The 26394-nt window shown below is 49.4% G+C and overlaps 1 protein-coding gene across 1 annotated transcript in view; it reads right to left on the bottom strand.

The window, feature by feature from the left end:
• The window catches only part of LOC135896079 (uncharacterized), a 130445-nt gene that overhangs the window by 19004 nt on the left and 85047 nt on the right, over positions 1-26394 (bottom strand). Inside the window, exons 12-17 of the mRNA XM_065424410.2 lie at positions 22302-22539; positions 13793-13885; positions 7633-7725; positions 3110-3216; positions 1367-1428; positions 698-761 (exon numbers count right to left, since the gene is read on the bottom strand). Of these exons, the coding sequence (XP_065280482.1) occupies positions 698-761; positions 1367-1428; positions 3110-3216; positions 7633-7725; positions 13793-13885; positions 22302-22539 (657 nt within the window). The remainder of the gene's footprint in view (positions 1-697; positions 762-1366; positions 1429-3109; positions 3217-7632; positions 7726-13792; positions 13886-22301; positions 22540-26394) is intronic.

The raw sequence follows: 26394 nt of genomic DNA, 5'->3' as shown, positions 1-26394 counted from the left end.
CTGTCGCATGCGCACCAGCATATTTTTAACGCGGTAGCGTTAAGGAGCTCGTGTCGCAGAAAAGCCGGTGTCGTCGGCGTCCACGGCGTTGGCCGTGAGTGATAAATCCTAAAAGGCATTTCATAAATAAAAAACATCTTGCAAGATGGGCTGGTGGGAATCGAACCAGGGTCTCCGGAGTGTGAGACGGAGACGCTACCACTCAGCCACGAGTTCGTTCCTTCAAAACGGGACAAAATAGCCTCTAGTGAATGCGGTGTAGCCTTAGAAAAGTGCCGTAGAAAGTTATACTGCGGTGTATATCGGTAATTATGACCTGTAACTTACAGAAGTCGCAGTTTCACGAGTAGCGAAGTACGCTTCTTCTGAACTACTTCTGCGCTCTGCGCACACACAGAGTCATCTTGCGGCAAACACAGAAGACCCCCCTCCTCGCAATGTACGGCGCTGCCCCGACACGTGGCGCGCCACTCGCCCCGTGACCACGTCCGCCTTCATGGCGCGTCGGGGCCCGGTTATCTCTGCCGATCGCGACGTTTGGCTGGCGTAGCGCGTTTGAGTAGGCGGTGCAAACGGGGTGCGATAAAGCTATCGCGTTCCACTCTTGAAGGCGAAGCTTAAGCGTCCTCCAATTTTTACTGTTATGTTGTGCGTACGTTGCGTAAATGCGTACACGCGCGTGTAAGTGCATCCTTACATGCCCTCTTCGTCCTTGGTGTCTATCATGGTCGATATCCTCTGGTAGTAGAGCGGCGGTATATCTGCAGAAGCAAGAATAAGCGCATTAACATGTATGCGCGTCAGCACCCGTTTGCCGCTGCAGTCATGCGACTATGGCGAACACTAACTACGCTATTGAAAGGAAATTTTTTCATCTCCCTGGAAGTAGAACGAAGCTATGCAAACCCCGAATTATCAAAACTACATCAATGTCCCGCACTGCTCTCGCAGCCCTGCCTCGGGTTTGGGGGCGTACGATCCCGTGGCCACGTTGTGACGCGACTGCCAACGTAACTCAAACAAACGCCGCTAAGTGGTTATTGCGCACATAAGCTCCCGAAAACATAAGCGCAGCCGAGTAAGCGTTAGGAGATGCCCCCTCAGAAGTTTTCTGTAGTACATTCTAGGACTTTCTCATTAACAGTTTTGCCCTAAATTTAAGACTTGCGAAGTTGACTGATTATGCAAGTAGAGAAAATAAAAATAATCGTGCTCCCGAATGCGGGCAAGAAACTGTGTGGAGAGGGGGCAAGAGGGAGGCGCGCGTGCTCCTGTGGGGCACGGGTGCTCGTTTAAAGCTCGGCTAAAGTTCGCCGGGACGCCCAGCATAGCCTTTTCGTGCGTGTTAAAGTACTCCGAAACTCACACACTGATCCAGTGTGCCAAGCAAGGTAGGGCTCATATGCCAAGGGGCTGAAGTGAATCCATCTGAAAAACAAAAAGAATGAAGGGAGAACGAGCGCCCGGTTGTATTCAGTCCTTTTTCACCACTCGCTGGTGCAGTGAATCTGGAAAATTTTACAGCTCCAAATTTTCACGTTTGTAGATACAGAGTCTCGCCAGAAAGTTCACATAAATTCCTTGATACCGAGGCCAGTCACCATTTCGAATCAGCGTCGTCAGAAATGGGGAAAAGCATTTATTTCAATTAGGCATGTTCTAGTTCATCTACTTGCATCCTTAGTATTCTGCAGCAACCGAAGAAGTAGTAGTGATATCAAACGAGAATCCCAACTGTTAGATGCTGCTACAGCACAAGTTCCTACACCTACATTACTCTCTCTCTTCCTCGGCGACTACCAAAACATGTAATATTATGACGGGTTGCGAAAACTATCGCATAAATGTCCGTGAGACTAATATATTGAAGCGCACTGAAAAACATTGTTAAATTCGTTTATACCGGTAAAATATTCTTCCAAAACGCAGCCTTCGTTCACTTGTGATAAAACAGGCGAATAATAGTAAATGAAAATACAGTTTCTTCGTTGAATTTGGTACCAAAATACGTCAAATAAGTCAGGTGCGGCTTCAGCATATCGAAGGTATCACAGTGAATTTTAATTTTCATTTCTTTTGTTTCCATATTTCTTACGCTTCGGTCAAGAAACATTTTTCTAAACGGACAAGGTTTAGTCTTCCATTTCTGCCAACTGCAATAAAATAACGTTTTGTTTTCACTGGGCAAATATTTCGCGAGACCCAACGAGATACTGCCATAGATCATGACGTCATGGGTAGCAAGTGCGGCAACATAAATGTGGCGTCAGCTTACCCATCTTCAGCTTTGGCGTATTTATTGGCTTACCACTAAGCTTCCACCCTAGGTTATACAAGCCTTCTTGGTTTTCAATAAGTGTAATTTATCAGTATTCCTCGGTAGTGTACACCTCCTCAGAGGCTTAGACAACTCAGGAACATAACATTCAAGTATGTTCTTATTATCGGCTAATATGTTACGAATGCCAAAAAACACAACTACAACGGTTAAATGCAGAAAGCAGCAGTATAGAAAGTAACCAAAAGCATGCTTGTTGCAACAAAACATTTTTTTTTTGCCTAAGCACAGCAACGAAGAGGTAACGTGGTAAACTGGGTCCGCATGCTATAGTGCTAAGTCCTTGATTTTTATGTCGACCTCACGGTGTTCCAAAGCACTTCGCAAGTGCTTCTCGTCATCTCTAATCACCTAGGGGTGTAGACCGAATTAGTATCACTTTTCTTCAAATCTAACGGAGCAATCTGGTAAAACCATTTTCATACACTTCCATGTGCATGTGACTTCATATCCGAGATGAACTTTTTTACCTGACGAATGCCGACTTCTTTTTGAAGAGGGTTGAAAGGGATGTGCAATACCTATATAACGTACAAGGGGACTCAGGACGCTGCACCTAAAGCGGTACCGCTGTTTGGCGCGAATGACGGTTTAGATGCATGAGTGGAGCTGTAGATGTTCATGGCACATCGTTAAAGGACAAGTAAGCTCAAAACGCAGGTGTTTCAACCACGACAATCACGACCACACTGTTGCTTGTACATGAAGACCAAGATATACGCCTCGGATGGGCTAATGTTCGCCACCCTTCTCCATGCTCTATGCACTCACGAGAGATTGTAGTTGTTGAAGTCGTCGTGCATGCCGCCATCAAAGATGGCCTCCTTGACCAAGCGAAGGTGCTCCCAGAACGAAGCTTTCGGTGGCACGTCCACCGGCTGCATATCAGACATCCACTCATTTAAACATTATTGATCACCAACTATAGTTCACTCACGCAAATAACATCTCTATTAATTTGTTCCGGGTGGATCCGCTTTGCAAACTCCACGGCTAGAATTTGTAAATTGCAATGTGGGCCATACGGTAATTACCTAAAACTTACTTAATATATATTTTTAATTAGTCGATCATGCATTACACTTTTTTTTCTGCAAGTAATGTCCGCCTCTTCGAGTAGACCAGCTCATGAACTACAATTGTGCTACCAATCACAGTTCACAGGCAACCTTTAAAACATTTTTTGAAAGTGTTCGGTGAAACACCCGGTATGCATATAGCCTGCAGATTCATGTTAAAGTTAGTTCCTCACTTTCATTACTAGTTTATTGCTTTGGGAAGCAATTGCTTAAGAAGTTACTGGTTGCAAACTGATTCAGGCATTTCTAGCCGAACAACGTACAGGAGCATCTGCGGTCCCAAGCACTTGATGCACATTGACCGCTACGGGAGTAATTCATATCTAGGATAATTCACATCAAATAAATATCTGTTCGCGGATTGACCTGTTAATTCCTTTACATTTATTTATAGTCTCAGAATCAACGCAGCCTCACCCCTCCCCCCTCCCGGAGCATTTGGAAAGAAGCGTAAGAGCCAACAAATTCATTAAGTGACGATTTGAAATCGCGGTGGCCGCGACTGCAAAATATGTTGCGTCCATTATCTTCTCGGGCATGTAAGGACAGTAAGCGATTCTGTGTAAGTTCGTTCTCACGAAGGTGCACATTATACTGCACTTTCAAAGCGCAGCCGTTCCTTTACAGAAATGAGAAAGCGAAATAGACTTACATTGGGCAGCTGCAAAAATTGGGAGTTTCGCACATTTTAAGTAAAAGCACTCTGCAGTTGAGGTACACAAGCATATATGAGTAACAGCAAACAAAGAGCATGCGATGTTAGAAGAGGCACAGTCATGACAACGCGCAGCGGTTGCCCAGTCATGACACAGTGACCTGCTGCAGAACGCAATGTCACAGGCTCGTTTCCAATAGCGTTGAAGGGCCCCGCGTCGTAGAAAATTCGCCGTCGGACGTCGTTTCGGCAAATAGATTTTCGAACCACCCACACTCAGGCCCTCCATTTGGTGCAAGGAAGTTTGTGAACTAATTGATTTTCTCAAGCTAAAATACGCGGAAAAACCGTAAAGTGCGACTTACGCACAACCTACAGACATGATAGCGTCGTATTGCAATTTCACTATGCAAGAAAACATCATTCTGTTACGCGAAAACTCAAAGAAACCCCTTTTCCAGCGTTTCTGCCATTCTGCCGTTTCTGCCGCATGGTAGCCCGCGCAAGAGGTCGCGTTTCTCTCAGACAGCCCGCCTACGTGCGTAGCGTTCGCGGCCAGCGTTTCCCGGTAAACATTATGGTTACATCCGCTCCAGCTTCCGGGGAGGGTCAGAACCAATGAGGAACCTTTGAACGCTATCGCGTTCCATTCCTAAAGGCGAAGCTTAAGCGTCCTCCAATTATTTTTTTACTGGGCGGCAAAGTGCAGAATGCTTCGTGTTGTAGGACGGAGCTTTAGCTCGGCAGCTGCCGTATAAGCACATGGTGCCGGAGCAATCGCTTTTCGCGGCAACCTCTGCACCTGCTCAATGAGGTTTGTTGTATTTAAAACAAAAGGTTAAAGTGCAGTGAAGTAGGAAGCAATCTCTTTTATTAAGGCCGTCATACTTTTTTACAGAAATTATTGCAAATTACAAAATATAAGAACTTCAGTATGAAGTTTAAAACTCTGGAACTCAACAAAAAAATGGCTGTGGCTTAGGTAAGGTTAAGCCCAGGATGCGAAGCATACTAGCCTTTATTTTAGTTGTTGAACCACTGTTTAGCCTGGTGAACTGCTGTTGCTTGGCTATATTTGGTTCGGCTAGACGAAGAAACAACTCATGCATTACTGCTTCGCCTTCAAGAGTGGAACGCGACAGCGTTCCCGTCGACCCGCCAAGGGGTGTAAGACAATGGGCTACAGGGCAGCGACTACGCGCCCCGCATTGGACGCGGTGAGCGTCGAGCAAAGCAGCGTTCGGCGCGGCAACGAAATGCGCGCCTGAGCAAGAGACGCACGCCTTAGAAACAGCTCGTTTCTAAGGCAACACCGCATTCACTAGAGGCACTTTTGTACCGCTTTGAAGCATCGTACTCGTGGCTCAGTGGTAGCGTCTCCGTCCCACACTCCGGAGACCCTGGTTCGATTCCCACCCACCCAGTTGAGCCAAAGCCACTTCTCCTCTGTCGTGACGTCACGGTGTCACGTGGTTTCAAGGCGACACCGCCGCGCCTGAGGAGCTGGGTTGAGCTCTCGTAATATGCTTCGCATAAAATAAAAACGGCGTAACAAAGTTGTAACTGCATCTGATAATACTTCTTAAGCGGACAGAACTGATGTAGTATACAGTGATGCGAAATATACTGTGAATCTGACAGTAGACATTTCGCAGAACTTTTGTCATCACAGTAACGACTTCAGGTAAGCTATAAGCTTGTATGGTAAATCTGCCCGCCTACTAGAGTAGATTTAACGACAAGCCCTATTCGAGGCTCTATGGAGCTCAATGTCTTGCGTCGGTCCCGGGCATCGTCGCAGAGTATGCCATGCGCCTACATGCTATAAGGTTTCTTGCAGCAGCACATTCTATGGGATGAAGAGTGCAGGCGATTGTTGTAGCGGCTTCATTCACCAAGTATCTCTTGAAATATTGTAAAGAAATGTTTTCATTTGCTGAACGTGTTTAGCCTTCTCTCTCGCGAGCGGTAAGGTTCGGTTTTTGCATCGAAGTGACTTCTTATTGAGGGATTCTGGAGGTCCCGGGTGCTTCGTTCTAGCATAGGCGTTTGACTGTATAATCGATTCATTATTCAATATCTTGATTTATCTGCTACTAAGTCCCTGCACCCGCAGAGCTGGTTAGAATATGTCCCTGCGCGTAATAAATTGTTATTATAAAAATTATTATAAGAACTATCATGGGAAAGAAATTTACGACTAACTACATTAATGCACGTTTCTCCCAAGATCATAATATTTTACTGCCTAGGGCTCCGACTAATTACAATTACAGACAAAATAGCGGAAGCTTCGCTGCCATCAGAGTGTGGAATAGCCTGCTCTTGGAGGCTAAACCTCGTCTTCACTAATTATTGTCGAACGTTCAGTTGGCCTGTTCATGAGCAGTTGATCTATATGACGATCGCTGCCGTTAATTATTTCTCCTCTCCAGTGCATTTCGTGTACTCTCATTTATGTTCATGCAGTTATTTCTTGTCGTGTGCTTCATTATAGTTCAATATCTACTGATTGCATCTGTGACACTTCGTTATGCCTTCGCTTATCTACTCATTTATTTGCATATGTCCTTCAGTTTTGATTAGTTCTTCAATTCCTTACTTCCTATTCTTGCCAACTACCTGTATTTGTATTTACTGTTTGCTTGTATTTCGCAATACATCCTGTTTGCTTGTATTGCATGCCTGCATTTCGCTAGTGCTTCTGTTATTCTTTTAATATTTTCATGCGTACTTTAACAAGAGGTCCCATTGCAGTGTTCACACTAAGACACCTCTTTCTGTATACCTCTTTCTATGTGTAACCCCCCCCCCCCCCCCACGTAACGTTCAATAAACTCAAACTGCGGGGATATCACGGTTTCCGAGATGAGACAGCATCTATGCATTGTCCAGCCACATGATATCAAGTTCTTGCCGACACAAAATGTCAGCGTGATTAGGAGTGCTGCAGGGCCAGCATTCGATCATTGTGGTCAAAGCGGTACATCATCAAGTGCATTACAGTGATGTAAAGGAAGTCCCCAAAGGCGCCCGGTAGCGGCAGCAGTTGATTGCCGACAACTCTGTTGATTTAAAACTCACTTACAAGATCCTTTGAAAAATGAATGCAGGGATATGCTTCAATACCAGAAAAAAACGACACATTTCACACAAAAGAATGTTTTAAAAAAAAGCGGTATGTGAGCAACCAGCAGGCAATATGCCTGTTGTTTATCAGAATCATAGCCTCCTAGATAAGTTATCTAGGAGGCTATGTCGGAAAATAGCGTTGCGCGACTCGAGTAATAATATCTGCTGTCGTTTCTTTTTTTCTTTCTTCTTTTCTTTATGTTTTGCGCCAAAAGCCTGCGTGTCACTTTTACACGGATAAGTATGCTGTGTTTATTTGCCTTAAATAATGTCCACAGCGATTTTCTGGAAACTACCGTGACTCCGGCAAGTAAATAAAACGCGCCAGGGTGCGCAACTGCGGCTCGGCACCAGCTAAACTGGCCGTTTTGCTTGTTCCACACAACTATGCGCTGCAACGCGCCCTGTTTTGCTAGCCAGATGCTCACCGTGTACACCAGTCTGGTGAGGGGATACTGGCCGACCTCGGCATCGGTGTAGTCGCTGAACGGGTACATGAATAGCGCCGGAACTGAATCGACCTGCAAGGATGGACGTGTTGACAAGAGAACACGACGACGTCACGGCATCCTTACTTTACTTATTTATTAACAATTTGCTGTAGCGCCGAGAGGCATTAGTGCATGAAAGAATGGTGTACATGTTCCAAGTGACTGCAAAAAAGAAACGGAAGGCAAACTAAAGCAAACAGAATAAAAATTTGTGAACAGCAGTGTTGTACTCGGAAAGGTATGCACGTAGCACGCTCCCAAAATTGCAGTCAGTAACCGTTTAATGTAGAAAACTCCACGTAAAGAATAACGTGCGGGAAGAACGAGCATGTAAGAACATTGACGTTGCGCTGTAAAGCAGGACGACCTTCAAAGCAGACACGGTAAATTACCACATGTGGCCATACCCAAAGTGCAAGCTTGAAATTGTCACTGTCCTCAGTGTGCCGTCAATGGAACACATCAAGTACAAACTATTGAATCGTGCAGCCGTGAATGGGTGAGAGAGCGGAAGTGAAGTGTAAACAGTCAACGTCGAAATTTTTGTAGGCATTTAACATGGTCCGGAAAATGAGGTACAAGTAAATAAGCCGTATCAATACTTATCCACCTAAGAGTAAGACAGGCCGATTTAAAAGAAAGCAATGAGCTAGTATATCGGCAGCACACCAGCGTTGGGCCATATGTGGCCCAGTTCTGGCAGAAATCGGCACCAGCCATTGCCCAAAGCTGACATATTGGCAAAGCGCAACTCAATTGAATGTCGGCCCAGAGTTAGAGCCAAGCCTGTGCGAACATCAGGCAAATGCAGTAGCAATTGCGTTGCTTGCGTAGGACCAGCACTGGGCCATATCGTTGCCATTGCCGGTGCCAGATTTTGGCCAATGCCCTCTGCATGACGAATACTGTAAAGACTCGTCCTACACAGTACGCAGTAAAAGGCGTTTTTGTATATAAATGCCTCTTTTATTGAATGTTGAGTGAAGAAAGAAAGAAAGAAAGAAAGAAAGAAAGAAAGAAAGAAAGAAAGAAAGAAAGAAAGAAAGAAGCGGACATGTGAAATTGCAAAATTAACATCAAATAAAGATAAGACTGTAAATTTTAATGAAGCATGATACTAACTTAAAGGAGAAAAATAATCTTTGCCCAAGTCCTACATGTTTTCTAAGAAATTAAACCCACCCGACACACAACACCTGTTTACACGCCCTGGTTCTTTACTACTGCCTCTCTCTCTCTCTCTGTACCATATATATATATATATATATATATATATATATATATATATATATATATATATATATATATATATATATATTGTAAGGAAGATAACGAACGTGCGCACACAGTCAGCAGCATCAAGCGCTCAGCAGAGGCTCGAGCTCGGGAACTGCTCGGTGCATCCTAGAACCGGCGGTCCCTACGAACCCCAATAAATCTCCTTTATAAGTGGTGGAGGTGCTGGGTAACGTTCCATTCTACCATCCTGGAACTCGGACGCTATCCGATGAGCTCGGACGCATCGGACGCTATCCTCCGCCATGCCGGACGCCAACCAGCAGACTCTTCCATCGCCACCTGTCCCTTGCGCTGGCACCGTTCGCCAGCGGGAGCCTCCTATCTTCAGCGGAACCGACGACAACGACGTTGAAGAGTGGCTGTCGTCCTACGAACGGGTGAGCGTGCACAACAAATGGAATGGCTCGGACAAACTGGCTTACGTATGATTGTACCTCGCCGGCGTGGCCAGTCTCTGGTTCAGAAATCACGGGAGGGATATCCAAACGTGGTCGGCGTTCAAGACTTCGATTACAGAAGTATTTGACCAACCCGCCGTCAGGGAGCTCCGAGCCGAGCAGCGTTTGCGTACACGCGCACAGGACACGGGTGAGACATTCACCAGCTATAAAGAAGACGTTCTAGACATGTGCAGGCGCGTGAACGTGGCCATGACGGAAGCGGAAAAGATCAAGCACGTCATGAAGGGAATCGATGATGACGCGTCCCAGATGCTTCTGGCCAAGGACCCGCGCACTGTTGGCGACGTCATCAGCTTGTGCCAGAGCTATGATGAATTACGCAAGCAGCGAGCTCTGACAAGGCGACATCCCACACCAAATGCGGCGTCACTCTGCAGCCTGACCACCAGCCCAGAACAAGCCTCTCTGATAACCCAAATCAAGGATTTCGTGTGCGAAGAAGTCGCACGACAGCTATCTCTGGTGTCCCTCACTCAGGAATCTGCCAGCACTTTGCCGTCTCATCTCCGTAACGTGGTCCATGAAGAGGTCGCGGAAGCGCTGCCGGCTGTTCACCAGCAGGATGTCGTGACTACACCAGTCACTTATGCTACGGTTGCTACAATGTCGCCGCCGGTGTCAGCACGATGCCCATTTACAATCATCTTTCATCGCCGCTATCACTGTTCCGCCGTGAATGCCTTGGTTACGTCGAGTCGGTCGATTCCACACGAGTTGCCTCCGTCCTCGACAAAGTGCCATCTACTGCCGTCCATGAACTGAGTGCCCTCTCCGTACCCGACTCAACATGGACTGCTGTGTTCAGCCCATTCATCGCCGAAGATCTGACGCATTCGCAGTGATCTCAACTTCTCGCAATCCTTCAGCACTTCCGCCGTTCTTTCGACGTTGCGCAAACATCTCTTGGCTGTGCATCGGCGGTTGGGCATTACATCGACACTGGCTCTCACTCACTGCTGCGACAAAGACCATATCGCGTGCCCGCTACGGAACGTCGCGTCATTGCAGACCAGGTCGATGACATGCTCCGTCGAGGCGTCATTCAACTTTCACAAAACCCATGGGCCTCTCCCGTGGTCCTCGTCACAAAAAAGACGGTTCCATCCGCTTCTGTGTTGATTTTCGACGGTTCAACAAGATCACGCTGAAGGACGTCTACCCATTACCATGAATCGATGATGCTCTGGACTGTTTGCAGGGAGCCAAGTTCTTTTCTTCGCTGGATTTGCGGTCAGGCTACTGGCAGGTTTCGATGGCAGAGGCCGATCGCCCGAAAACTACCTTTGTTACACCAGACCACTTGTATGAATTTACCGTCATGCCTTTCGGACTTTGCAGTGCACCTGCTACGTTCGAAAGAATTTAAAGAACTCGTTGTTGGGCGAGCTGGTACATATTAGCGAACATTGTTTAAACTGCACGAACAAACGGACCACAGAGTCCTTGTCCCATTCTGTCTCTGTGGTCCGTTTGTTCGCGTAGGTAAACAATGTTCGCAAGTTCGAAAGAATGATGGATAATGTTCTGCGTGGCCTCAAATAGAAAATCTGTCTTTGCTATCTTGACGACATTGTGGTGTTCGCCCCTGATTTCTTAACGCACCTGCTCCGCCTTCAGCACGTACTCACTTGCTTGACCAACGCCTGGTTGCAACTTAACCTGAAGAAGTGTCGATTTGCTGTTCGTCAGCTCAATTTTAGGCCATGTCGTGTCAAAGGAGGGCATTCGCCCGGATCCCGAGAAGCTACATGCGGTTACTGCGTTCCCAAAACATACCACTATGAAAGAGCTGCGCAGTTTTATCTGCCTCTGCTCTTACTTCTGGCGATTTGTTCGAAACTTTGCGTCAATTATATCGCCTCTCACGCAGCTTCCTGGTGACGCTAGAGATATCTCATCATGGTCTCCAGCATGTGACGACGCCTTCACAACCTTGCACCACCTTCCCACGACGCCACCAATTCTTCGTCATTTTGACCCTCAAGCGCCAACCGATATCCATACCAATGCGAGCGGTGTAGGCCTTCGCACTGTGTTGGCACAGCGTCAACCTGGCCACACAGAATACGTCGTCGCATACGCGAGTCACACGTTAACCAAGGCGGAGACCAATTACAGCGTTACAGAAAAGGAGTATTTAGCCATTGTGTGGGCGCTTGGCAAGTTTCGCCCATATTTATACGGCCGATCGTTTGACGTAGTGACCCACCACCACGCACTATGCTGGCTGTCGACGCCCAAAAGACCCATCGGGTCGCCTTGCCCGCTGGGCATTGTGAATCGAAGAATATGACATTCGCGTGGTTTACTGTTCCGGGCGAAAGCACTCCGACGCTGACGCGCTATCCAGATCGCCGCTTCACCCGAAGGCCCGTCACGGTACCTCCTGCGAGTGCACATTATCCTCTCTGGACGTTGACACTATCGCTGCTGCACAACGTAATGGTCCCTGGACTGCATCTCTGCTCGACCTTCTCTCGGATACGTCGAAATTTCCAGTGTCACGAACGCTTCGGCGCCAAGTTCCTCATTTTGCGATTCGAGACCAGCTACTGTATCGACGCAACTATGCCCCAGAGGGACGCACCTGGTTACTCGTCATTCCGAGAATCATGCGATCAGAGCTCTGCTCCTCGTTCCACGTCGACCCTCAGTGTGGCCACGCGGGAGTCTTCAAGAACTACGAAAGACTTCGGCACCGCTATTAATGGCGGGGAATCTACAATTTCGTTAGAACGTTTGTCCGCTCTTGTCTCTTCTCATGAGTGCCAACGCCGCAAAGCGCCACCGCACAACTCCGCCGGTGAACTCCAGCCTTTACAATGCCCATCCCGACCCATTGATCGCGTGGGCATAGATCTCTACGGGCCACTTCCGTTGACTCCTGCCGGCAACGGGTGGATAATCGTTGCGGTCGACTACTTAACCCGTTATGCGGAGACTGCTGTTCTACCAAATGCTACAGCGCAGGAGGTCGCCAATTTCATACTTCGCCGTTTTCTTCTTCGTCATGAATGTCCACGTGAACTTTTAAGCGACCGAGGCCGCGCCTTCTAATCTAAGTCATCGAACAACTTCTAGGTGAATGCGCTATTGTTCATCGTAAATGCACTGCTTATCACCCATAGACTAACGGTACCACGGAACGCTTTAATCGTACTCTTGGTGACATGCTCACCATGTATGTCTCACCTGATCACTCTAACTGGGACTATAGTTCTTCCGTTTGTCACCTGCGCCTACAAAAGCGCGACTCAGGCCACTACCGGATTCTCACCCTTTTACCTTCTTTATGGCCGTCATCCTTCGCACACAATCGACACCATTCTGCCCTACCGGCCGGACCCATCCGAATGCCTGCCGATCTCGGAAGCCACCAGACACGCCGAGGAATGCCGCCAACTGGCCCGCCGATTCACCTCGGACGACCAGAACCGTCAAAAAGCCGTTCACGATGCCCAGAACTCCACTCCCGCTTTTCTCCTGGGCGCTCTCGTCTGGTTGTTAGTGCCACACCGCACGCGTGGGCTCGCTTTAAAACTCCTTCCGAAGTACGACGGGCCATACCGCATTCTCGAGAGAACATCACCCGTTAGTTACCTGGTTGAGCCGCTTACGCCGCCGTCCGACATGCGACGTCGTAACCGCGAAGTCGTTCACGTTCAGCCTCTCAAGCCGTATCGCCATTCTACCGTCTTTGCAGAAAACTAAGTCGCCAGGATGGCTCCTTTATTTCAGCGGGGCCATTGTAAGGAAGATAACGAACGTGCGCACACAGTCAGCAGCATCGGCAGCATCAAGCGCGCCGCAGAGGCTCGAGCTCGGGAACTGCTCGGTGCATCCTAGAACCGGCGGCCGCTACGAACCCTAATAAATCTCCCTTATAATATATATATATATATATATATATATATATATATATATATATATATATATATATATATATATATATATATATATATATATATATATATATGCCGCTCTTGTTGCTCTACTATTCTGATCCCTCGTTTTTAGCACTTCCACTCACATCACCCTCACTTGAGTCCATCAGTGTCACCACCCTCACCGCCTCGCTGACACAAACAACCCATCAGGAAATTACGCATGGTTACCGCTTACAACGCTTCATTCGTGATTTTGTTCTGTTGTTCGCTCGCCTCCTTTACCCATTTGTTTGTTTGCCCACACACCCGCCCACGCGGCCAACAAACTAATTCTGTCCAGGCGATGGTCATAACCAGTGACCCCTACATCCCTGCCCTGTTTGCGCACAGATTCAATCATGCTGCTATACGAAACCCAGTATAACTGCGCTATAAACACGCTATACAGACCCTTCTGGTGAGACGCTCCTGCACAAGGGCGCCTACGAAGGTTGCGTTGGCGGCCATTTTGCGGACGTATTCTCGGAACTGGACCTGCAACTTCTGCAAACGGGAAAAGTAAAATAATCAGAGGAAGATGAAATGTATTGTCTGTTCTTGGATATAGGAAACAGATAGACCGGAGGGGGAGAGTGTTAGCTGGCCGCATCTGGGGCTATCTGCAACGCAGATAGTCCCGTTTTGCTTTGGAACGTCAAGACCAATCAGTTGATCAGTCAATCCACAAAGTTATCTTATGCACCAGAAGTCAAATACGCGAATCCTATCTTTCACCCAATCATATTTAAGGCTTCCTTTTTTTTTCTTTGCCAGAATCTGTTTATTCGAATCAATATGATGCACAGAAATTCTTTCAGAATAGGTTAGCGGTAATGAAACGCCCTGCAAGTTACTTCGTGTCTGTCTTTTTTATTACAACATGCAGTTTTATTAGACAATTTTTAATTACTACAGAGTTCTTTTTTTACCCGAACTCACCAGAACACTGAACCCTTTCGTGTCTCACTCGGTGAAGTTATGTCCTCACGGAGGCGATTGCTTCCGGAAGAAGAAAACATTTACTTGCAGATACTTTCACTTTCGCAATATTTGAAGAGATTAGCGCAAGACGGACGCCTTCGGCGTCTTTGCTCCACAGCGTTCGGGCACTGTGCCAACTGTGCTAAGACAGCGAACCAACTGCTAGCAAGCTGTCGCTTGTAAACGCAGAGGCATCCAGCGCTAGCTGGTTTAGGCTGGTTAAGTCTTGGTTTCACTGGGTTAACCTTTGATTCAGCAGTAATGATTATACTTAAGTATACAATCATCTTTAATCCAGGTATGACGGCTGTGCCTAGGTCGGTGGCTAGTCATGACTGTGATTAGGATTGGGTGGACACGCATCGTTCGACAGTGCGACACCTGTTGTGTCACAAGGAAAGCGCAAGTGCTAGACGCGCAAAGAGACGCCGCGAGCATGCGCAGCGTCGAAGCACAAACGGACAGGGTGCAAACACGGTCGCTACACAGATCTCGACGGTGCGACGCCTGTTGCATTCCGGACCCTCTCCAGTGAAGCAGCTCGCCGTGCGATACTCGCGGAGTGTCAGAGACCGCTTGGCGACGACAGCCTCCCTCTGCTGCGCAACGCTCAGAGAAGGCGGCCCAGCCCAAAGGCTTTGCCCAGCCTCGCTCTCATCCATGGCCAAGCCCGCAGTGACTAGGCGAGCGTGGCGCTCCTCTAAGCTAGGCGCGCGGTGAGTCACGTGGTCAGGTGGCGACCCAGCTGCGGAGAGCGCATGCGCCAATTACGTGATGCGTTGCCAAGGCTACGGCGCAGCTGCGGTCAAATGAAGGTCAAATTGCTGGGCGAAACTCGGCTCTACGCGGTTAGTAAAGCTTTCGCTTTAAAAATGACCAACCCTTCCCCTACCGGAAAATGGGATTAAGCGAAGCTTGTCCTGCGTTCACCTGACCTTCGTCACGGTTGATTGCTTCGACTTCTCGCTCCCTCAGCTCGGTAGCTTCTTCTCGTTGGTGTCGGTTTGCCTGGGCTCGGGCGGCTGTAACGGCTAGATGGGCGCGCCGACGGCTAGCCCTTTTAGGGGCGGGTTCTCGCGGCCGTTCGTCGAACGCTGCCCGTTCCTCACGGGTAACGCACAACGCGTGGTCGCCCAATCCGTTTTGCGGGACTGAACTGAACGGAAAGGAGGCTGTCGCAGCGCACGCGATACCCTCTCCTGCCCTTTTCCTCCCCGGTGGAAGCGAAACGACTCTGATTGGTGGCGCGCTGGGCATGATAGCGTGCCTATGCAGCTGGAATCTTTGCTAATGACTCACGCTCTGGCGCCGGCGCAGCTGTCAACTCATCAAACCACCCTTTGCCGCAGCTACTCTGCTCTGGGAGCAACTGGTGTTTTTTAACGTGACCACGACAACGCCACTTGTGAGCCAATACAAGCTTCGCTTGAAAAGGGCATCGGAGAGGGCATTACGTCACGCAGCCAGCTTTGGCAAGCGAACGCTCCGTGACGTCAGTCCCTTTGCACTGCGTCCGCTAAACATGTGACCTCTTGCGTCGAGATCACGGAGGAACGATCGAGATTTGCATGGACGTTTAGTTCCCAGTCATGTTCCCAGCAGTTTTAATTCGATGAGCTCTTGTTCTGCCCCCATGCCGTGGCTCTGCCTGCAGAGCGGGAGCACAAAAATCAACCGCGCACTTTGACGTAACGATCAGGTGTTGGGCCGACGGGTGTGGCTTCAATCGCGTTGCGCAATGCTCCCTTCTACATTTTTCCGTCCTTCGTGGGCGATAGTCTCCCGAAATCTCGCGAAACTGAAAGTATCTCGGAAGGTGATCGCCAGAGAATACCACCCCTCGTACGCGCATCAGCATCATATCACAAATTCAGCAATACCTCACGTCATATAGATTATGAAGAGCATGAATTAAGGCTCACCGACAACCACTCAAGTCATCAGCTGGCTGTGTGGCCCTATGAAACCGCTAGATTAGCTCTGTCTTACATAACGGATGTAAAGTCATGTCGTCGCGACGAGCGTTTACTCAGCCTGGTCCTAAGCAGTGGATTTATAATGCCTTTCTCGGGGTGACCAGTTCAACTCATTATTCTTAATGCGTAAGCATTCTTTGGCTAGTATACCCAGCAATGTCTGTCTGTCACGCGAAAAGGGTAATGCCTTGACCTGCACAAAAATGTGTAGTTTGCGAAGTTAGGAGTTTTAATAGCCATAGGCATACATAGGGCTACTTCGAAAACGCATGGGGAAGCTTACAGTTGGTGTGGGCCAACTTTAAACTTGGGGTTGGGTCAACTTGAAATTTGTGGTGGGCCAACTTGAAATTTGGGGTTGAGTCAACTTCAAATTTGGGGTAGGGCCAACTTGAAATTTAGGAGTGGGCCAACTTGAAATTTAGGGCTGAGCTATCTGAAAATAGGGGGTGGGCCAATTAGAAATTCAGGGGTGAGCTATCTGAATTTGTGGGTTGGGCCAACATTAAATTTGGGGTGGGCAAACTTCAAGTTTAAGGATCGGCCAATTTCAAATTTGTGGGTGGGCCAAGTGAAATTTGGGAATATGCTTACACATACTTAGAAAACTGCAGTGGAGTTTGTGCATATTTTTTAAAGCGTACCTGGGGTCGTTGCTGCATACTTTCGAAGATTCCTCAGTTGCGGAGTCTTCAGGTTTGTTTGCACCGCAATATTTTTATTTTCTCGTCAAAAATTGTAATAGGATGTATTTAACATCTTTTTTGGGCGTTAAAGAGTCCTTTCGTGTTGACAAATTTTCTTGTAGCCAGGACCCTATCTTTTGTTAAAATTTGTTAACCAGAAGGATGACCTTAAAAGTTACACGAATTTGTTATATTACAATCTGTGCAGATCCCCAAGGCGGTAAGATGGTGTGACACACCGTCTGAAAGCGCTGGCACTAGGAAAGCACTTCAGAAATTGGTTGGAACCCATTTTTAAAGCGAAGCTTTCTTGCCGAGTTCCAGGCACATTTCTGTACGTATCTGGTCTCTAACACCGAACGCCACGCACAGAGCGCCCTTTCTCGCGGCCAAGCCAGTGTGTTGAGACGCTTGGCGCGTTTCAATCGGCAGTTGCACGCAATGAAACCCACGCATCAGAAACACCCCGAATGCAACAGGACACTATAGATATACCACGGAAAATTCAAGCAAGTTATATATACGTCCAGCGTGTCTATAATTGACTGCAATTAAAATAATTTCTTCTAATTTCTAATAATTTTCTAAAATAATTTCTAATACTAGTAATAATACCTTGAAAAAACCTGGCTGTGGCTTAGCTAAGGTTAAGCCCAGGATGCGAAGCATACTGGCCTTTATTTTAACGCGACAGCGTTAAGGAGCTCGTGTCGCAGAAAAGCCGGTGTCGTCGGCGTCGGCTCAGGCGTGCGGCGCTTGCTCAGGCGCACATTTCGTTGTCGTGCCGAACGCTGCGTTGCTCGACGCTCACCGCGTCCGATGCGGGGCGCGTAGTCGCTGCGCCGTAGCAAAGCCACCTAGAAACAGTCTCTGTAGCACGCCGCAACCTTCGCTTCTCATTCCAACGAGCAGCTCTGTCTCCAGGAGGCATCTCACCTCGTGAGTGTCTAGCACAGGCAAGCGCAGCTGCTTATATACCGCCGCGACGCCGCCAGCGATGGCGCGAGTTGGAGCCCCGTTTCTCCTCTGTCGTGACGTCACGGTGTCACATGGTCAGCCTTGAAGGCGACGCCGCGAGCGACGGCGCGAGTTGGAGCCCCGTTTCTCCTCTGTCGTGACTTCACGGTGTCACGTGGTATTGAAGGCGACACCGCCGCGCCTGAGGAGCTGGGTTGAGCTCTAGTAATATGCTTCGCATAAAAAAAAAACATTTCGCTTCACACACGCATGCTTCATGAGCCAATTACATCAAGAATGCTTCGCTTTGGGTAGGTGTCAATTGGAGTTCAGTCTGCCTGTTTCGTTCTTTCTTTTTGTCTTTCCCTACATACACAGAAATCGAAGCAAAACAAAAAGGCTCAGCAGCCTATAATATATAATAGGGGAGGCTTTTCCTCTGAATACAGTCCAGGTCTCCCACTCCCTCCATATTTTTTTAGAGCGCAGCGCCCTGTTCCACATGCAAGCGATTGAGCGAATGGAGCGAATAGCGGATCGGCTCTGCGAAGCTTTTCGCGAGGTTTCGTTTCACATGCATTGCCGCCGCGCGTTTTCCGCCGCTGCGAATAGCAGTGTTGCTGGCAAAAAACACGGGATTTTCCGCCAGTTTCAGTAGTTTGCGACTACCAACATAAACATTGCTTTGTCCCTGCCTCTCAAATTTTTACTTTATAAATACATATCCTGCGCTTAGCAATTAACAATTCGTTGAAAAGATCTCTTGGCATGTTGCCCGTACTACGTGCAGCAAGTAAATAAACATCGTCCTATGCGCAGGCTTTCCCGCGCTAGTACTCCACTGGTCCCGTGTCGAGGCGGGCCGTTCGGAAGCGATGCCTCCGCTCTGACGCTGCGATGAAATTCCAACTTGCCCGAACCTCGCCGCTCCCGCCGCTAGTGCCGCCGCCGCCGCTCGAAACCGATTTCTGCGGCGCGGCGGCAGGATTCGCTAGCATTTTCGCTTGCATGTGTCCAGACCACACGTACGCTTGCGGAGGCGCACAAGCTCACGTTCGCGCGCCCACGCATGCGCAGACGGTGCGGCATGGCTCGTACGCGTCGAAATGCGGCGTGATTGCGGGGAACAGCTCCTCCGCGTTATCGCGCGCTTGTGTGGCCTCGCGTCAGCGCGCCTGGCTACGCAGCTACGGCGCGGAACGTTGAACTCTCAGTGAAGCAGATTTATATTGTCACGTTCGCCTACAATTCCCCGCGCCACGACACAGCTGGATATTCATCCTTCTATCGACTCTTCGGCCGTGAGCCGACTTTGCCTTTCGAGACTCTCCTTTCGACCACACTCGACTCGCCGACACAGTACAGTGTCGATCACACTTGTCTAGAGTGGCCCGAAGGCTGCTCCGCACTGCGCCTGCGACGCCTAGCGACAAGCACCGGGTTCGAGATGTGTTGGCCCATAGCGCCAGGCGCGTGGACGCTGCGGCATTCGCAGGCGGCCAAGATACAGGCCTGCGTGATTTGCGGGTCGCGAGCACCGGCTTTTTATCACTGGACGAGCACTGCCAGCTGAGCTGCGAGCGTGACACGGCTAGAATGCTGCGGCCTGTATCTTGGCTGCCCGCGAATGCCGCAGCGTCCACGCGCGTGGCGCTATCGGCCAACACATCTCGAACCCAGGGCTTGTCGCTAGGCGTCGCAGGCGCAGTGCGGAGCAGCCTTCGGGCCACTCTAGACAAGTGTGATCGACACTGTACACTCGGGATGTCATAGCCACAGCGACCCCAGCACGCCAGATTGCCCGCATTCGTCTTTCTGCTTCACAGACGCGCCAGAAGTGCCGTTACGACCAGCGCCATCACGACGTGCACTACGAACCAGGTGCTCTTGTGCTAGTTTGGTATCCAACTTGGCGTGTTGGTCTTTCGGAGAAATTCCTCTCGCGGTACTATGGCCCTTACTGTATCCTTCGCCAGGTGACCCCTGTCACATATGAAGTGTCTCCGCTGGATGCCACGCTGCCTTCACCTCTCTCTGACATCATGCACGTCAGCCACCTCAAACCCTACCTTTCTCAGACCGATGAGCCGCACCAATAAGGTGCTTTTTCCGACGGGGGTGATGTCACAGTGGGTAATGTGGGAAAAGGAGGACGTTGATGGTGGCCTTGGAGACGACGAAGAAGAGTGTAGCATTATCGCTGCTCTACGCTTGCTGGCTCAGCCATTAAAAGCCATCTGTAAATAGACGCACGCTTCTTCCTTCCCGTAACAATATCATGCAAGAAAGTGCTTCTTTCCTTTTTTGAGCTGATCTAAAAGCTATAAAAATATAAACATTACGTTTATAGATCTCGAAGCATTTTGAAACACTGTCAATAACACAGTGAATGCAAACCGCCACTGCTCGCGAGGCGCAGCAGGCTCTAGGCGCGCGGGCGCAAGCTTTCGCGCGCCTGCTAGCGTACGTGTGGTCGGCTTTAGGCGCCCGTTCCGGCGCCGAGCGTCGGCGTCACTGGTAGTCGAGCGAACGAGCACAGTGAAAGTTGACAGCCAAAGCGGCGCGCAGCGGGGAGTGAAAAAAAAAAAAGCGGCGAGAGGAGCAGGCGCGAGGAGTAAAGCTAGCGAGGAGGTAAGCGGAAAGGAGGGCGCAGTGGAAACCTGGGGTGCGATCTTGTACGCGTTCCAGAATAGAACGGTGGCGGTTCGTTCCACCGAGCCAAATACGATTCGTCAATTTGAACCGTGCCGAACGCCATGACATCAATTGTGACGTGATATCTGCTGTCAATCATTCCGTGTCGTCTGCTATCGGATGAACGGAACGGAACATAGCGCCTATTTCGTGACGTAAAGAACGGACCGTCTCCGCTCTATTTTGGAACGCGTACAAGATCGCACCCCTGATGTTGAAAGCGGAGGATGAATGCGGATTGCCGGCGGCGACCAGGCGAGTGGCATGCGACCGCCGTCCAAGCATTTTGCTAGTAGCTGACTACCCAGCATCATTTGAGATTACGCAAAGCATTACCAGGTGGCCCAACGTGTTTACGTAAAACGAACACCTACGTGTGCGACGACAGCAGCCAGAAGAAGGTGACAGTGATCGTTTGACGCCGACTGTCTGATTCCTACTCCGGCCGTTCGACGCGAGCTTACGACACGCCGATTGCTGAGCTCTGCATAAGTACTGGACGAATGTGAGACAAACGCGGAGTGTGGCGTCATCAGCAACTACGTGTTATACAACCGCACATACCTATATGTGGCTATGTCATGCGGCGGATGTTAAAACGACGATGGCATTTACACTCTGGCGATGAAACGTTAAAACGTGTTCGACCTGAACGGTGATAAAAGGTGGTACAGCCGGTACAGCGTCGCACAGTTTCGACGTTGTGTTATGTGCTACGAGGTGAGCATAGGAGGATGTCCGTCACGCGACGTCACGAAAACTGCGAGAACTCTCCATCTCATACGACGTGTGCAGATTGATTACGCATAATCACGTCGAACAAAAGACAAAAAAATGGCTGTGGCTTAGGTAAGGTTAAGCCCAGGATGCGAAGCATACTAGCCTTTATTTTAGTTGTTGAACCACTGTTTAGCCTGGTGAACTGCTGTTGCTTGGCTATATTTGGTTCGGCTCGACGAAGAAAGAACTCATGCGTTACTCTGCTTCGCCTTCAAGAGTGGAACGCGACAGCGTTCCCGTCGACCCGCCAAGGGGTGTAAGACAATGGGCTACGGCGCAGCGACTACGCGCCCCGCATTGGACGCGGTGAGCGTCGAGCAACGCAGCGTTCGGCGCGGCAACGAAATGTGCGCCTGAGCAAGCGACGCACGCCTGAACCTTAGAAACAGCTCGTTTCTAAGGCAACACCGCATTCACTAGAGGCGCTTTTGTACCGCTTTGAAGCATCGTACTCGTGGCTCAGTGGTAGCGTCTCCGTCTCACACTCCGGAGACCCTAGTTCGATTCCCACCCAGCCCATCTTGCAAGAGTTGAGCCAAAGCCACTTCTCCTCTGTCGTGACGTCACGGTGTCACGTGGTATTGAAGGCGACACCGCCGCGCCTGAGGAGCTGGGTTGAGCTCTCGTAATATGCTTCGCATAAAAAAAAAGTTCTTTCCGATTCTTTCGTCTTTTCCGGCACTAGCTCTCCGCTATTGGTCACACTTTTTTTTCGGGCTGCGCCAGCTTCGCCCAACTTTCGCGCGATGTCACAAAACCTTGAAATCTCACCGTGTCCATGTGACGCGTACGCACTAAAGAGGCGTGCCAGTGAAATGTTTTCGGAGCAGCCTGGGATGTGCGTACCTTCACCTTGGCGGCCGTCTCGTCGGTGTGGAGAATCGCCCGCACGCGGTCGAAGACGAACGGCCGGGCCTCGGTGTCGAAGAGCGTCATGCAGCGGCGTTCGCTGTGCGCCTTGCCCACCACGCCGGTCATCAGGGCCACCGCGGCGCTGGACGCCGGCTCGATGCCCGTCGCCAGCGCGAGCCGAGCTGCCACGTGCAGCCACTGAACCCGGCGGGCTTGTCGCCCTATGGAGTCTCTGTTGGAAATCGGGCGAGGGTAAATCGCCATACGGTGGTCGTCACGTGTTTCTTTTTACGGATACGAGCGCTCCCTGGCCGCGCGACTGGCCGCGGGAGGCACTTCGCGAGTCATTCGCGGGCTTCTTTAACGCTCGGAAATACACTTTTATGTAGCAGGTATTGAGCAACAGAAAGCTCTATCGGGAGTTTTTCACCTTGCGCTACAATTTTCTACTTGACACTTTTCATCTAATGATGATATTTGGGAAGTTGATTAACTAATTGAGATTAATTAGGAAGTTAGGCGCTGAAAAAATATAATCTGAGTATCTCCAAGCGACGTAAAACGACATTACCTTGAGTCTGCCCTGCTACGTGGCATCTGTATCTTTTTTTTTAAATATTGGCGCATGATGGTTGGGACACCCTGTATAGGCGACATGGAAGCGTTCCGCGTAGAGCACGAGAAGGACAAACGTAGGTTTTCAACGCAGCTATCTGTAAGAGCAACACGCGGTTTCTTACACCTAGTGCTGTGCTAATTGTTAGATGAAGAGCTGATCAGCGAATGCCTTAAGCATTTGAACCTGTCCCCAACCTGCCATCCAGATGGCATCACCTACGCCATTCTCAAACATTTCAGCTGTACTTGCCCCATCATTCTAACTGTTTAATAACTGCTTGAAAACTCCCATTTTCCATTGAATCTGATATGTGCTAGTGCTTCTCACGTATTCCAGTGTGGCTCTAAAATTCGTGTCTCTAATGCTCACCAGATTTTCCTTTTCTGTGCCACATCCAAGATTCCTTATTTCGCTCTTCACAACATATTGAAAAAGAAAACTGCCCTCAATGAGCATTTCGAATGCACAGTCGAGTGGAGGAGTCTATGTGAATACAGCGGACTACCTTTTAGTGCGAGCAACTACTAGGTTTTGAATCAGCATGAATTTCTCTCTGGTTGCTTAACTATCACAAACCTCGCAAGTGTCATGACGCCGATATCCGCACCGGTAGATGAGCGGTAGCAAGTTGACAGCATTTACTGCAACCTCAGCATAGCTTTTGACGTCGTAAGCTAACACACTATGGTGATGACTGCCCAGTTGTCAATCTCTTGTACGGCATGCATCCTCTTGATAGGTCCTGTTACTTAAATGTCAGTGGTCAAACGTCATATTATGAGGCAACTAACTAGCAGGGTACCTCAAGGCTCATTATGACCACTCCTGTTCTAAATTTTTATTAAAAGACTTCCTTCCCTTATTCGGAATTTATATTCCCTTGTATATGCCGATGACCTCAATATTCTTAAGCAACTTTTGGTGGCTCCTATTTTGCAGTACTACCTGTTTTCTTTTTCTGAATACTGTAAAGTCATCGACCTGGACTTGAATACTGCTAGCAGCAATGTTATGACTTTCACTCGCAATACAGCAAGTATTTCGTTTTCTTATTCTCTAGATTCCGTTCCGTTGTGCAAGGTCTCGGAGATCAAAGATCTTGCTGTGCTGTTTGATTCAACCTTGCACTGTTCTGCTCACACTAAACACGTTGTAATGCGGGACCTCCGCTCTCTCTGATCTGTCTGCAGATTATCAAGGCGAGTCAATCCTCCAGCACGTTTCCCCAATTTTTACGCAAGAATGCATCTTTATCCATTTGTATGCATGTCGGTGCTCTCGAATAGCACCTCTAAATCCAGCAGTGATACCACAGAATGGTTTCAGAAAAAACATTTCTACGCATTTACCATGACCGCCTAATTAACACCGGTGGCGCTGGTGATAAATTTTATTTCTATATTGCCGCGACGCCATCTGTGCCCAACCACGCTGACCACGAAGACGACGACCTCGTGTGTGCAAGCGAAGCGCTATAGAGAAGGAGAAGCCTGAACTGAGCGCTTGTCCTGATTCTCTCGATTAAATACCGCCCTCCACTCTTGTCTCCAGTGAGCCGTGACACTGGTGGAGGTGCTGGGTATCGCATCATCACCTAATGATAGGGACGACTCCTGCGAGTAGCCCTGCATCCAGCCCTTCAAGACATCGTCCACGCGTCGAGACACCTGTGCACCGCGCAAGCCGCCGCCTGCAAGGTCTCTGCCCGGAATTCGTCCTCTTGTAAGGGACTTTGTCAGCGACATCACCAACTCAGGAAATGGCGCTTGCAATCCAACACAGGTGACTGTTCAAAACAATCTAGTCCCCACTAGCTCCCATGGGCCCTTATATTCTAAATTCCGGGAGCCAGATAATGACACCTGCAGGAGGAGTAGGAGGAGAAACATATATTAAAACAAAAGAAAGAACAAGCAGATGTCTTTCTGCTAGTGCGGGAGGCGCCCTTACTCCACAGCTCCTGCGGTTCTTGCTGTCTCCCTGGCCCGCCGCACCAGTGGCTGCTGGTTACGAGGGTCCGAACTATTCCGCACGGCCTCCCACTGCTCGGGTGTGGGATTGGGTATTTGCGTGGCCGCCTTCACGTTGAGGCACGCCCACGTGGTGTGATATAGGGAGGCGTAATCGTTACAAAGGGGACAGTTGTATGGATATAGTGTATGCATATAGTATGGATATAGTGTAGGTTGTATTGCGTGTCATCTGCTTAAATGGGAGTATGTATTGGTTTGTAGTTGTTGCCATGTTACGGCGTCTTCACGTGAGAGGGTCTTGTCCGGAGGTGGGCATTGTCGTCTGTTCAATTTTTTGTGTTGTAGTATGGCGTTGTATTGTAAAGGTACGGGCTCCATAGATGCGGCCGTATCCCTCTCGCGGCGCCCGGGAAGCATGAGCTCGGGCTACAGCGGGCGCATGCTGATTTCCACGGAGGGACTCGTGTCCACACTATTTCAACGTCCGGAAATTGGGAGGCTTGTTTGAGGAGTCGGTGGGCGATTGAAGATATTCTGCCTCTCGCGTAGCTACGGCAAGCTGCCTGGGAGTCACTAATAATTGTGGCGTGCTCGTTGGTCAGACTAGAGGTGATGTCCAAGGCGATGGCTGTGTCCTCCGCTACGAGGGCGCTGGCAGTACGAACCGTCATCGATACCACGTCTTGAAAGTTATAGTCGACAACGCTGGCCGTCATGGCTGCTTTTTGTGGGTACTGCGAGGCATCTGTGTATAGTGTGGTGGGGAGACTGCCATATTTTGCCTGTAGCGTATTTGCGCGAGCTTGGTGACTATCGGCACGATGTTCCGGGTGCATGCTTCTGGGGATAGGGGCTACCTGGATGTGCTCCCGGAAGTTGGGGGCCAGACGGATTGCTTGTTCGTGGCCTTTGCCATGTGTGGGGTAGCCAAGGAGGGGCTAGGACTGTTCTTCCTGCTGGTGTGAGGGCTAGGCGTTCTCGTTGGCTTGTGAGCTGGGCGTCTATAATTTCTCTTATAGTATTGTTACGTCCAAGCGCGTAAAAGGGACGCGGGGATCAAGAAGAGAAGGGAAGAGGGGAACGAAGACTGCGCAGCGGCCATTCCTGTTGTTCGTAGCCTGCCGTTCCTGCTCTCGCACGCCTAAATAAGCCCCTTTTACCCGTGCTTGTAACAAATTGGTAGAGGTGCGGGGTACACCTCGTAATCACGGAGCCTACGCTGCTACAACTTCGCCGAAGCCGTCGACTTGCCGGTCTTCCGCCACCCTCACCTGACATGCCTGAATACGCCTGCCAGATTCCCGAAGATTCTGACGCTGCTTCAAGGCCAGCACCTGGCGTTCCGTGGCAACACCACCGGGTGCCACTCACTTTCGGAGGAAAAGCCGGAGAAGATGTCGACGAGTGGCTCACGAACTACCGAAAGGTGAGCCAATCTAACGGTTGGAACTCGACCGCACAGTTGTCCAATATTGTGTTTTCCCTTACCGACACA

Source organism: Dermacentor albipictus, chromosome 2 (genome assembly GCF_038994185.2).
Source record: "Dermacentor albipictus isolate Rhodes 1998 colony chromosome 2, USDA_Dalb.pri_finalv2, whole genome shotgun sequence".
In the NCBI taxonomy this organism is placed as follows: domain Eukaryota; kingdom Metazoa; phylum Arthropoda; class Arachnida; order Ixodida; family Ixodidae; genus Dermacentor; species Dermacentor albipictus.
Note: the sequence above shows the minus strand (reverse complement) of the source record. Positions and strands in the feature narration are given on the sequence as shown.